The 14,921-nt window shown below is 40.3% G+C and overlaps 1 protein-coding gene across 5 annotated transcripts in view; it reads right to left on the reverse strand.

Annotated features, from left to right (window-relative positions):
* Positions 1–14,921, reverse strand: part of LARS2 (leucyl-tRNA synthetase 2, mitochondrial) — a 283,460-nt gene that overhangs the window by 120,541 nt on the left and 147,998 nt on the right. For all 5 annotated transcript variants that reach the window (XM_067044468.1, XM_067044469.1, XM_067044470.1 and 2 more), the window contains 2 exons: positions 13,355–13,446; positions 10,522–10,582 (listed from right to left, as the gene is read on the reverse strand). In XM_067044468.1, the coding sequence (XP_066900569.1) occupies positions 10,522–10,582; positions 13,355–13,446 (153 nt within the window). The remainder of the gene's footprint in view (positions 1–10,521; positions 10,583–13,354; positions 13,447–14,921) is intronic.

Genomic DNA, 14,921 nt, shown 5'->3' on the forward strand with positions numbered 1-14,921 from the left:
GAGTTGTGATTGGAAAAGGGCACACAGAGAACTGCTGGGTGCTGCAAAGTTCTATTTCTTAACCTAGGTGGTAGCTGTATATTCCAATAATGCGTTAAGCTTTACATACATGCTTTTGCTCTACTCTATCCACGTTTAATATTTCACAGTGAAAGAAGTTATAAAAATAGTCTTGTATTTGCAAAAACATTGCCTATTTCTTAAAATTTTGTTTTTATTATTCATTTATGCTCTACCACACGTCAGAAAAAATTGATGGTAGGTCTTCTTATGATTCCTACCTAATAAGGTTTGGGAGCACGATCATTCCTAAGACTCTTTTTTTTTCTGAATAGAAAAACAAAACCACAGACCTACTGCCCCAGAAACTCTAGGGGTGGGGCCCAGAAATCTGTGGTTTAATAAGGCCTCTTGGTGATTCTGATGCTTGCCAATGTTTGAGAACCACTGGTATAAGCACACACATAAATTATCCTTGTTATTTTCAAGGAGTAACAACTTCATCTCCAAGACCTTGTGATCTGGAACCACACGCTTAGAGCACCTTGCATCGTATACCTACAGGCACCTGTTCTGTCAAAGGCTGTACTGGCTATTGTGCAAAACTGACCTGGAGACCTGATTCAGCCATGGGGAAAGAGGTTTTGTACTCTTATTTTCTACAGTATTTGAAGAGTGATCTAATCTCTTTAATAACCATAAGAATTTGAGGCTCAGAGGGGCAAAAGATCATGCCCACCATGTGTGAATGGCGAAGCCCATCACCAAAACCCAAGCCTCTGGAATGAGCATCCAAGATCCAATCTCCTAGAAGCATTTAACAAGCATTAAATTGGTAAATTCTATTTCCATTAGCCAGAGTATACATCCTTGATAGGGCTCATGACCACCACTGGGGATGAGGATAAAACAAACTACTTCCTTGCATAGCCACATGTGCTAAGCGGCCCCAGGAGACCTACTTCTTTAGTTAGGGCTGAAGAGCCCAAGAACACTATCCTGTCTGAGGCAATGAAAAGCTTCCCTCCATGTTTTAGGCTGGTAAGGACTGAGCTGTCACAGCTGTGCATGAGGTCAGCTGCATGTGTGCTAGGTATTCATGATGAGACGTGGTTCCCAGCCTTGAGATGATGACAATTCTGAACACTAACCCTTATGCACCCACACCAACCTTCCCTGAAATGAAAGCACTAGAGATATGCTGCCAATTCATTTCAGTTAAAACAAAGGTATTGCCTCTTCCCTCCCAACCAAAAGAAAAACCTCTGGAAAAAGGTTAATTTTCTGATTCTGAGAGACAGAAAGTAACCTAGAGTCAGAGATCTACCAGACCAACAGCTTCACCTCTGTAAGGACTTGAAAGAGGACTCAGAGAGTCAAACACTTCCAGGGCCTGTTACACGTTGTCAAGGCAACCACAACCCCGAGCTCTCACAATGGGAATCTTCCCAACCAGGTTTTCAGGCAATCACTTGCCTTAAATTCTTTTTGTTTTAGGCTATTCTTTAAATTCTTTAAAAATAAAAACCGTTAAAAATATATCTTTCTATTATCCTGGAACCCTCATTATTTCTTGGAGTTTAATCCTTCCTTTTGAATGTCTAGTCTTCTATGTAAATAAAATTCTGAGGTAGTAAGGGTCTTGAAGCAATAATAATTTTCACTTTGTTATCATACAAATCATGCTGTCTTTGAAAATAAACTCATGCAGGTATGGTCCAAAGGGCATATGTTTTGGATGAAAAGAGAGTACTGGTTTCAAACCATGATTATGACATGAGGGTGGGGAAGAAAAGGCTAAACAAAGACCAGCAGAAGTGCAGGCAAACAAACCCACGGAATAAGAAATACTGATAAGACAACCAGTGAAATCCGCAAAATGACTGGTATTCCATGATTATATGGTATTATCATTAATTGTTTTAGGTGTGATAATGGAATTGTGAAGAAGGAAGGAAGGAGGGAAGGAAGGAAGGTGAGTCAAGGAAAATGGATGAGAATAAAGGAATGGAAAGAGGACAGTGAAAGGGAAGAAAGACAGAGAGAGAGAGAGAAATAGAAGAAAAGAGATGCAAATAGAAGCAAAGCACCATCTGCACATGGTGGAGATGCCACAAATGCCTCAGCAGCCCCCTGAATTTATGTAGGCTGTGCAGCATTGATGGATAAAACTTGGAAAAGCTCGACATCATAAAAGCCTGTCCCAGTAAAAATTCTGATGGAGCCCAGTTCTGATGTGCCTCTTCCACTGCTCCAGGATAACCACACTACACATCTGCCTTAGCCCACTCAGCCTTTGGGGAACACGGTGGGGGGGCACACTGAGTTCGTTTCAATGGATGATTGTCTTGGAGGCAGTAATTCCTGTGTTTGCCTGGCCCCAAGGGACTGATGGGCAAAGCCATCAGTCTTATTACTGGGCACCAACATGTAGAGAAGGCAGAATGGAGGAACACGAGAAGGAAATCAAACACAGGAATCTAAAATCCAGTGAAAATGAGTGCAAATAAAATTTCATAAGATCTCCACAGTAAAGAAACTCAGCAGAGTCAACTCTTGATTACTCTAGTAAAGGAGACAAGAAAAGTTAATCCAAACATCATTTATACCCAGTCCTATGTTCCTGTGTTGTTTTGATTTTACACTGGAGTATGAGTGTTTGGGGATTGCTCAGCAAGCACCAAAAATAGCTAATAAAGCCCTGCTCTCACAGATTCCACAGGCATTACTTTGAATCCTATCTGGTTTGGATGTTTTTTTCCTTTCGTACACTTGTCTGGTTTTGAAGGGAACTCGTAGGGAACTGCTCCCCAAATAATTATCCAGATGACTCCTGATAAAAATCAAGCCCCAGGGCTTCCCTGGTGGCGCAGTGGTTGAGAGTCTGCCTGCCGATGCAGCGGACGCAGGTTCGTGCCCCGGGCGGAGCGGCTGGGCCCGTAAGCCGTGGCCGCTGGGCCTGTGCGTCCAGAGCCTGTGCTCCGCAGGGGGAGAGGCCACAGCAATGAGAGGCCCGCGTACCGAAAAAAAAAAAAAAATTAAGCCCCAGAGTCTATGCCAATCAAAACACAGACAAGGCCTGGTCCAGAACCAGCTCAGGCACCAGAGCACTGGTGAGATGGTAGAGATCAAAGTCAGAGACACACTTGCCTCAGTGGGCCATACCACACAACTTAGAAGCTAACTATGTCACTGTCACAAGGAACTCACAGGGCCATCTCCTAGGACCAGTGCATGATCACCAAGGCCATAATCTGAACCCATGAGAGCAGAATGCAGGGTCACACCCTCTCCAGAAAGGCTGCCAATTATTCCACAAAGTAAGTGTTCCACAAAAAAACACGTCTGATCTCTCTCATTGCACAGTTTGGAATTTTATCTCCTCTTCACTCTTCCCTTAGTAGATGTTCAACTATTCAAATTCAGCTTTCAGTTTCTTACTTTCCAAATCGAGATGATACAAGCTATTTGCGGAATAACATCTGAAAGAGTGAAACACAGTGCTGAGCTAAAAGACATCATTTGATTATCATTCTGGCTCACCATTAATTCGAGAAATGTATACTTTCTTCCTTTTAATTCAGAGAAATAAGCATTTTCTGTAAGAAAGATGAGAATGCAGCTACAGAGCTGGACCATTCCTACAGGGATTCCCATCCAGGAAAAGACAGAAAGAATGAGGCCATGACCCACGTTTTCAAGTTAGCTTTCTCTACCTGGGGGAGGAAGATAACATTTCTGAGCCATCTTATTTTTTAAATATTCTGTTAACTGTCAGATACCCACCTGCTTAATTATCCAGTTTTTATAGGACTTTAGGATTGTTATTTGCAAAGGGTACAGATCTGCCTCGTCAATTAAATAAACTATTCCTCTACCTCCTCACTCTGCTGCTCTATATGACCAATCAGATTGTAAAGGTTTCATTAAAAAGCACTGGTGGGGCTTCCCTGGTGGCGCAGTGGTTGAGAGTCCGCCTGCCGATGCAGGGGACGCAGGTTTGTGCCCCGGTCCGGGAGGATCCCACATGCCGCACAGCGGCTGAGCCCGTGAGCCATGGCTGCTGGGCCTGCGTGTCCGGAGCCTGTGCTCCGCGACGGGGGAGGCCACAGCAGTGAGGGGACCAGGTACGGCAAAAAAAAAAAAAAAAAAAAAAAAGCACTGGTGGATTTCTGGGAAAAAGGGCATCAAGAACACATGTATCTAAACTTGTTCCCATTACTCCCTTTAAAATGACCAAAAGAATATAAAGATGGGGACCGAGGGGACTGCATCAATACAGGAAATAACAGAGGTGCCACTGACGTGCCAGAAATGACAAGGAATTTTGGCAGATGGGACTAGGTTGAAGACAAATACCATAAGCCAAATAGCATCTCCCCGTCTTAAGGACAGACTGGGTTCTTGAGAAGCAGGGCTCTGGCACCCCTTACTTGAAACGGCAAATCCAGAGGGGACAGTGGGCTATGGAGCAGGTAGAAAGCCCACCAACTGGACACCCCTGTCTGTGGTGCCTCAGAAGCATTTGAAGCAGTCAGGGTGTCACAGGGGCACCTGTGATACCACAACTCACACCCAGGTAAAGATCAGAGCAAAGAGAAAGATGTCCCAGGAGCTATGGGTTCCCCGAACCTGGACAGAAATGAATGAGGTAGAGAGTATGACAGAGCTTCCACTCTGCTCCCCTCATGCTGATGGATCCCTAAACTGATACACTAGTCCACCTCATTCAGGAAATAGGGGAAAAATCCACAAGGTGTCTATGAAAAGATTCTGAAACAGACAAGGAGAGCACAGCATTTCAAACTTGTAAAAATATTTATTACAAGAAGCAAAAATAGGGCTTCCCTGGTGGTGCAGTGGTTGAGAGTCTGCCTGCCGATGCAGGGGACGCGGGTTCGTGCCCCGGTCCGGGAAGATCCCACACGCCGCGGAGCGGCTGGGCCCGTGAGCCATGGCCGCTAAGCCTGCGCGTCTGGAGCCTATGCTCCACAACGGGAGAGGCCACAACAGTCACAGGCCCGCGTACCACAAAAAAAAATAAAAATAAATAAATAAAATAAAAAAGAAGCAAAAATAATTTTTCAAGAGCATCACCTTGTATTCTGAAGAAAATTTTTGAACACACACGGTCTGTGAAATGAGATAAGATAGCAAAATAAGAAGAAAAAAAAGCAGTTGGCCAAGAGGCTTGAGAAAGAAAATGGGAACTGAATGAGATGAGGAACACTAAGAATCAATCTAAAAATACAATAGCATTACTATCTGCATTAGAAACCATACAAAGCAGCCCTGATTCAATAGAAACTGAATCAGTGATGTGGAAAGCAAACAGGAGAAGTTCTCCCAAAAGGTAGAGAAGAACAAAGGGACCAAAATCATGAGAAAGATGGTGAAAACAATGGAGGACAGTGAACACAGCACACACTCAAAGTCAGTGTTCTTGAGAAAGAGAGTTTAGAAAACCAACAGGAGGAAATACCTACACTGCAGATCAAAAGTGGTCACCAAGCACCAGGCAAAATTAAAGTGAAAGGATGGACAATAAGCTACACTCTGATGAAAATGTTAAATGGAAAAGGCAGAGACAGGAGTCCAACAAGCATCAAAACGAGGGTAGAAAGATCACTGTATTACAAAGAGATGATATGGGCTGGCCTCAGACTTCTCCATCAGAGGCCAATGGGCCAGATGGTAGTCATTCCATAAATCTACACGTTATTAAATTGTACAGAACTACTACTACTACTCCTACACACACACGCACACACACACACACTGTGTGTACATATAAAAACTGGTGAAATCTGAATAAAATTTGTACTCTAGTTAATAGTATTGTGCCAATGTTAATTTCCTGGTTTTGATATTATATTATAGTTGTATAAAATGTTATCATTAGGGGAAGCTGGGTGAAGGGTCCATAGGATCTGTCTATACTATCTTGGTAACTTCCTGTGAGTCTATAATTTGTTGTTTTTTTTTTAAGATAGTAAATCAAGGATCAAGGTCTACTAAAGAGATCTGAAAGAAAACAGAATTCCATACCCCAGTAAGTTGCTTGTCATAGGTGAAAGCAACGAGAAGTCATTCTCCATTATGAAAATAACATGTAATATCGGAAGATTGAAAGCAAGAGCTAAAATATCTAAATATTTTCTTTCATGAATCTAAATTGTGAAAATGGGCAGTCATGCTCTATAAGGTCTACTGATGAGCTCTGAAACTACTTAAGGAGCATTCAGTTTAAGTAAATTGCTATGAAAGTGATTCTAAAACCAAAAGCAAAGATCTATGTTTATGTTTAAGGAATGATACATGATAAGAAAAATTATAATAAGAAGAAATTAGGGGGCTTCCCTGGTGGCGCAGCGGTTGAGAATCTGCCTGCCAATGCAGAGGACACGGGTTTGAGCCCTGGTCTGGGAAGATCCCACATGTTGTGGGGCAACTAGGCCCGTGAGCCACTATTACTGAGCCTGCGCATCTAAAGCCTGTGCTCCGCAACAAGAGGCTGCGATAGTGAGGCCCGCACAGCATGATGAAGAGTGGCCCCTGCTTGCTGAAACTAGAGAAAGCCATTGCACAGAAACAAAGACCCAACATACAATCAATCAATCAATCAATCAATCAATAAATAGAAGAAGAAGAAATTAGGCCTAAAATCTCAGAATATACCCAAAAAAACCTCTGGAAAATAGATTTAGAAAGTGGAAAGTGTGGGACTTCCTTGGTGGCACAGTGGTTAAGAATCCACCTGCCAACGCAAGGGACACGGGTTCTGTCCCTGGTCCAGGAAGATCCCACATGCCATGGAGCAACTAAGCCAACGCACCACAACTACCGAGCCCGTGCTCTAGAGCCCATGAGCCACAACTACTGAGCACACGTGCTGCAACTACTGAAGCCCATGCACTTAGAGCCCATTCTCCACAACAAGAGAAACCACCAGAATGAGAAGCCCACTCACCGCAACAAAGAGTAGCCCCTGCTCGCTGCAACTAGAGAAAGCCCGTGCGTAGCAATGAAGACCCAATGCTGCCAGCTAATCTCCTTATCTTATTGATACATGGGAGGCAAAAACATATGTTCCGTTTTATTTTTTATGTTGATACTAAACACGTGATTTAAGACCCTTACAGCTATCTATTAGCACAATAAAGAATTGCTATACTAGTTATAAAAATAAATAAAAATAGCTTACACTTCCCTGTTAAAGACAGACTCTAGATTAGCCAAAAGAAGGTTTCCCCCATATGCTTTTTCCATCTTTTAATTTTTTAAATTGTATCCACAAGTGATGCACCAAAAGAATTCAACAAATAAAGGACAAAACTTTTTTCAAGTGGGCAAAATATATCAAGGAAACAGAAACACAAGATACTAGGGATGGGGCTTCCCTGGTGGCGCAGTGGTTGGGAGTCCGCCTGCTGATGCAGGGGGCACGGGTTCGTGCCCCGGTCCGGGAGGATCCCACAGGCCGCGGAGCGGCTGGGCCCGTGGGCCATGGTCGCTGGGCCTGCGCGTCCGGAGCCTGTGCTCCGCAATGGGAGGGGCCACAACAGTGAGAGGCCCGCGTACCGCAAAAAAAAAAAAAAAAAAAAAAAAAAAGATACTAGGGATGGCACTGTCAGTATCAGACAATAAGAAGAAACTTCTGTTTCCTGGTATTAGAGCCAATTATAAAGCACTGTAACTAAAAATAGCTTAGTAATGACATAGTAATAAATGGATCAAATGAACAGAAACAGAACTTAGTGTGTAATAACAGTGTAAAAGAAGATGGTTATAATAAAGTTAGCCTTTTAAATCAATGAGGAAAAGAATGTTTGAAAATCAGACAGAAACAATTGGTTATTCAGAAAAAGAGGGAATTCCTTATCTTATATCATATACTAAAATAATTCCAGTTGAGTTAAATGCAAAAATTAAACACAAGATTGAGAATAAAAATGTATTTATCTGAAAGGCCTTTCCAAGTACATATTTGTGTGCTAACAATAATCCCACTACAAACAAAATGCAAGGCAAATGATAAATTGAGGGAAAATATTTGTAACAAAATGAAAACCATTAAGAAAAGGACAAACACCCTCTAACCATATGGGCAAAAGACATGATTAGATTATTCACACACACCCTCCCTCCCCAAATTCAAACATTCATTAAAAGCAAGGAAAAACTCATCACTAATAACAAAAGAAGTACAGGTGAAAACAACTATATAATAACTTGGGAGTGTAAATATGTATAACCCTTATGGAGGATAATTTGGCAATAGCAAAATAACAAGCAAATTATACCTTTAAGTATCTTTAAATTCAAGTACTGTAAGCTTTAAACTTGCTCATGGTTTTTTGAGAAGTCATATTAAGGAAATAAAATATGTGTACTAAAGTATCTGCTCCAAGTGAGGGGGGTGAGCACAGCAGTCATAAATTGGCCAGTGGATTAGCCCAGCCCTGCCACTTGGGTGACCAGCAATAAAACGAGGTCAATAAAATCACCCACATTTTAGAGCTTTCTAGATATCTGAAGAGAGAATTATGGGTGCCTGGCCCATGGGAATTGTTCAGTAACTATTAGACACTGATAGCAGGGGTGGTCATATTTATCTACAATCCTGCACTAACAGGTTCAAAATCCCTTATCTGAAATGCCTGTGGTCCAACTGTGGTGCTTCAGAACTAAGACCTTTTTGGATGTGAAAAGGTAACAGTATATTCACCTAACTAGGTCGGGGAGAGCACCTGGTAATCAATTACATCACTATTCCTAGAGTATAATATATGAATATTCATTCTAAGTGAGATAAACATCAGTTCAGGTCAGGTTCTGCAGTCAAATGAGTTATGGAAAAATTTTTTGTTTTTACAGCTTTCTGGACTTCAGATTTTTATAAGAGTGATTGAGAACCTATATTTATAACAAAGAAACATTAGAATCTATCTAAATGTATGATAATAAGGGGTAGGTTACATAAATTATGATACATTCACAAGATGGAAAACTATACAGCTATTAAAAAGTCACTTTTTCCAAAGAATATTTAATAAACTGGGAAAATTTTCATGAATAGCAGGTAAAGAAAAGCAAAATAAAAAACACGAATTATGAATTCTATTTTGCAAAAGTGAATTATATAATATTCCAGAATAAAAGACTACAAGGAACCATACAAGGACATTAAATTAACCACATTGTGGTTAACCACATTAACCACATTATGTTCTTATACTTTTCTGTATTTTGTAATCTTCTATGATAATCAGGAAAACAATCCATTAATTTTTAAACTATTTACGGTTGCTGTTCCTGCGTAGGACTAGGCTAGTTCTCATCCTAGAAGGTTAACAAGCCCATCTCTGCTCTCAAGGAATTTACCAATGCATCTCTGGAGAGCTGAGGGTATTACTCAGTTCTCTCCACATTAGAATGCATTTCATTCTCCATCAGCACTTCCCCACTGGCACCTCAGGACAACTTGACTCAGGCACCAGGTCTTTTTCACACCTCTACCAAATGAAACCCTGGTGACCTTGCAAGTTAGTGATAAAAGTGGCATCAGTGCTACAATAAGAACTTGATTCAACCCATGACCTTATCTAAAGAAGCTAAAAAAGAAAAAAATAGAAAAAAAGAAAAAAGCAGGGACTGTTTAAACGTGTTTGATTTTTCACTTTTTTTACTGTACTCATCAAATTGCAATCATTTAAGAAATTATGGGGGAGGAGAAGGTGACTGCATTTGGGTTTGTTCCAGGTGCTTCGCAAGAGTAAAAGGATGTGAACTTGAACTTGACAGACCCAGCAATGAAAAGCATTTTGTGGAGTAAATGGGATGCTAAGAGAGATCATGACATTGGTTCATGGAGAGGACAAGCAAGAGTTCATCTTACCTAACAGACCACTCATCAATGTCTAAGGGGTGGTCTTTGGCCAGAGCTTTAAAGGGCTCAGCCATATTTAGTGCGGGTGTTCCTAACACCCAGGTGGTCTTCACTGAACTCCACCCAGGTCCGGAATTCTCCAGTGGTTTAATACAGAGTTTGAAAACATTTTATACCAGAAGGCTATTTGTTATAAGCCTCAATTCCAAACATGGAACAAAAGAGATAAATGATCCATCAATCTACACCTAATCACCTAAAGGGACCACATGGGTTGATATTTAATCACTTTTACATAGATTCCAATAGTCTTTTTAAACTATTGCTGAGAACACGAGAAATCCTTGTGCAAAGCTTTTGCCACACATAAATAATAGCCAACTGTGAAGTTAAATAAGAAGTTAACTCTCTTAGCTTAATCCCACAGAATAGTACTTGTTTGCAGGCAAATTATCCACTGGGGATACTTTTTTATTTGTGGAGTGCTAATCCTTCCCTCCTGCTTTCTGCCACCTTTCTTTTCCTCCTTCCTCCCAACCTGAAGAGAAGGAAGATAAAGTAAATGTGCACAATCCCCCATTCAATCAGGACCTTGGTTAAAATAAAGACCTTCCAGGAAAAAGGTGACTTACCCTATCCCAGCTGAAACACAGGCCCAGTCGATCAAGTTGTTTCCTCATGTGTCTAATATTACTGCGAAACAAAGGGAAAAGAGTTTGGATTTTAGAAACAGGAAAAGCCATAAACAAACTACACTTTAAGAATGTGAAAAGGAAACTGGAAAAGTCTAGATTATTCCAAAGGGCTTTAAATGTCGTTTCGCCCTGGCGAAGAAATTAATTACTAAGAATCAGTGAAAATATCTGCCTAGTAGAAGACATCTATTCTTTGGACCCTTCCTTGCAAAATCCACTAAAAATCATGATAGTCTCTGGTCCTGGGGACTAACCCCTTCCCTGGCCATTCAGGAACGCAACCCTTCTGATTTGTGCACTCTTGGCTCATCCATATGCCTGTATTCTGCACAAATTTAAGCCAAGCGTTTACAAATTTAAAAGCGACTGAAAAGAAAAATCTTAACATACAAATTGCGGGAATCCAAGAGGAGCCATACAGTGCTTTGTCAATCAAAACCTAAAACCGAAAGCTCTCCAACAATTGGAAAAGAGGAGAGAAGTAAATTAATCAACTTTAATATAATATGAAATAAAACATTATTTACTTTTTTCTATTTAAATTTTTTAAATTAAAAATATTTTAACCTTTTTAATTGAAATAGTTAACTTACAGTGTTGTGTTAGTTTCAGATATATAGTAAAGTGATTCAGTTATACATATATACATATATTTTTCAGATTATCTCCATTATAGGTTATTACAAGACAGAGTATAGTTCTCTGTGCTATACAATAGGTCCTTGTTGTTTGTCTATTTTATATACAGTAATATGTATATGTTAATCCCAAACTCCTAATTTATTCCCCCCTGCCCCGCCCTACCTCACTATCCCCTTTGGTAACCATAAGTTTGTTTTGTATGTCTGTGAGTCTATTTCTGTTTTGTAAGTAAGTTCATTTGTATCATTTTTTAGATTCCACACGTAAATGATATCATACGATATTTGTCTTCCTCTGTCTGACTTACTTCAGTTAATATGATGATCTCTAGGTCCTCTTTTTTCTTTTTAAAGAAAAAGGACTAATTTATTTCTACTGTGTCCCCTTTCAGTTCAAGCAGACTGAAAATATGAAAAACCATGAAGAAGTTCTCTAAGTGATCTCTGATTAGCTAACAATAGCTTATTTTAATTCCAAGCCTCGTGTTAAGCATTTTGCAGAAAAGTGCTTGCAACAGACTGAATGTTTGTGTCCCCCTCAAATTGTTATGTTAAAACCTAATCTCCAACGTGATGGTATTTTGAGGTAACCAAAGGTACTATGAGAGGTAACCGGATTAGTTGCTCCAGAGAGCAACCTTGCCCCTTCTACCATGTCAAGACACAGAGAGAAGACAGCTGTCTATGAACCAAGAAGCGGGTCCTCACCAGACACCAAATTCTGCAAGTGCCTTGATCTCAGGCTTCCCAGCCTCTAGAACTGTGAGAAATACATTTCTGTTGTTTATAAGCCACCCAGACTACGGTATTTTTGTTATAGCAGCTAAGACAGTGCTTAATCTTTATCTATTCATAAGAGGTAGGAACTATGACTATCCTTCCTTTACAGATAAATAAACTGAGGTGCAGAGAGGTTAAGTAATTTGCTCAAGGTGAATGGCTAGGAAGAAGGAAAGGCAGGATTTGTACCTATGTGGCCTGATTCAGGGGCCATCTTCTTTACTGCTATGCTCTAGCTGGAGGAGCATACTACTCCTTGGAGGAGTTGGCAAACTTTCTGTAAAGGGCCAGATGGTAAATGTTTTCAGATCTGTGAGCCATATAGTCTCTGTCACAACTACTCAGTTCTGCCATTGTATCATGAAAGCAGCCATGACAGATATATAAACAAATGGGTGTGGCTTGTGTTCCAATAAAACTTTATTTACAAAATCAGGCAGGGCCAAATTTGGCCCATGGAATTTGCCAATCCCTGGCCTAGCTTACATCAAATTTATACCCTATTTGACCCATTTTATTTAAATCATTATTTCCATATCATTATTTTCCAATTAACCATAATTGGAAAAGTGGAAACTAGAGATTAGGAAGAAAAAAGACAAGTAGATGGTGCAGAAGATATTTCTTTTTACAATGTAGCCTTGGGCAAGATAAAGCAAAGGGAGGTGAAAGACAACGGGGATAGACTTTGAACTGCCGTCTCTACTTCTGAGGGGTAGGGTGAGGAAAGCCTTTGTGAAAGGGGCTGGAGTGAGCCCAGAACATTCTGCTGGGTTCTGGTGCAAGGCCCTCAAGATTTTATCAGGAGGGAGAGGGATGGGCACTGCTGGCCCACAAGTACATGGAAGACTTGAGGCACAGGGGGGACTGAGAGTATGTCCTCCTTGCAGAAAGCCACTCCCAGAATAAATTGGCCATATATTTCCTCGTTGAATATCTAAGTTCCTCTTGCTTCAGAATGGTGAAGGCAAAAAATTAACAGAATTTGCAGAGAAAATTATAAATGTGGAATTTGTATATGGCTCAGGAAGATGAACAGCACTGTAGAAATTTAACAATTGTCACCCTTTCCTTCTCCTTTTTCCTTCCAAACGTAAATACTCAAAGGAAGAATAACTAGATAACAAAGCACCAAAATGAACACATGAATGATATCCAAACCCTCTTTGTTATTTCTTAGATAAGAATACAGCGTGCAAAAAGGCAAACACCAAATACAGACAATCCTGTTTATTGCTTGGCAGACTGCAATGTTTTGTTTGCTTTACTTTCTATTTCTTGTGCATAGGTTAAAAAAATTGTTTAAGGGTTCTGTATACAAGTGCTTGAATATGCCTGTAAACACATACCTCTGAGTCCAACTTTCTGGATGTAGATTCCTCTTGATCGCAGCATTTTCGGCAGGCAATCCAAATGCATCCCATCCCATGGGATTGATAACCTAGCACCCAGAAAAGAAACATCAGCCATGGCAGATTGCTAAAATCTTTATTAGTATTCTCTTCTGGGCAAAGAGCAGGCATTCTCTCTTTCTAACACGTCTTATCCCTTTCCTGGATGATTTCAAACCATGCTTTTGAAAGCCAGCTGGCTACCTAAGACGTAAGCACAGAAGAGAATTTAGAAGGTTATACACCAAGATGCCAATAGCAGTTATCTCTGAGTAGGTATTTTCGTAACTATTTTTTACTTTCTTCTTCTTCTTGTCTGTATTGTGTGTAATGAACCCAAAGGGTTTTTTCTGAAATTATAAAGTTTCTTTCAATTTCAAAAATAGGTAGATATAAAAATATATATAGGCATTCAAAATGCTCACCTCATGTTAGATTTTCCAATTAAGGAGTTGTGCTGTCCAATAGGGTAGCCCCTAGCCACATGTGGTTATATAAATTTAAACTTAAATTAATTAAAATTAACTAAAATTTAAAATTCAGCTCCTCAGTCACACTAGCCACTTTTCAAGTGTACAATAAGCCACTTTGAATCACCTCCTATAAGATATTTCCATTTTCCAAAGAACAGGGGATCCTGAGATCTCAGAGCTCGAAGAAGCTTTTGAAATATATATCCTCCATCCCCACGCCTTTATTTGACAGTCCAACCAACGATAGACCAACAAGAGTAAGCAGCCTAGCTAGGTCACACCAGAAGCAATTACTTCAGACCAGGACAGGCACTCATTTCTGCAAATGGATGACCAGTCACAGCTCAGCTGGCAGCTTTAATAGCAAGTTCTCTCAACCTAACTTACATGCCATGAATGGGAACAATGGCTTGAAACACAGCTGTGGCATCAAGGGACAGACTCAGAAGGCTGGGCTCTCTACTCACTGCCAGGAAGGACACCTGCTTTGAAAACTCAGACTCCTACCCTTCTCTAATGCTGATTTTCAGCCACAAAGCCATAAACACAGCTTCTCCCAGAGCCACATTTCTGAAGCTTGCCTGTGGGTGAGGATGGCCTGAGGAGGCTCCAGTATTTCTAGAAAACAGCCCTTTACAGCTGGACTTCTTACTTCCTATAAAGCTCCTGATCTGCAAACTGCCACAAGCTGAGTTTGTTTGTTTGTGTGTTTGTTTGTAATCATGCAGAGAACATGAGCTTCTGTTCACATACATCTTGGATAGTGATGGACACTCAGACACACTTACTGGCACTACCTCATCACCCACCCATATCATGATGGAACATTTTCCACTAAAGAAACAGGTCTCATTTTCTTTTATAAATAACTTTTCTCCCTGATTATTGAAATAATACATGTTCACTACAAATAGCCTCGGTACATAGAGAAAAATATTCAGAAGAAAATAAAATACCCTTAATTCTACCATAAGCCATACATAATTGTTATTTGATAAATTTATATCCAATTTTTAACAATTGGGATCATATTATTTCTGTGTGTTTTTTTT

This window comes from Kogia breviceps, chromosome 10 (genome assembly GCF_026419965.1).
Source record: "Kogia breviceps isolate mKogBre1 chromosome 10, mKogBre1 haplotype 1, whole genome shotgun sequence".
Taxonomy (NCBI): Eukaryota; Metazoa; Chordata; class Mammalia; order Artiodactyla; family Physeteridae; genus Kogia; species Kogia breviceps.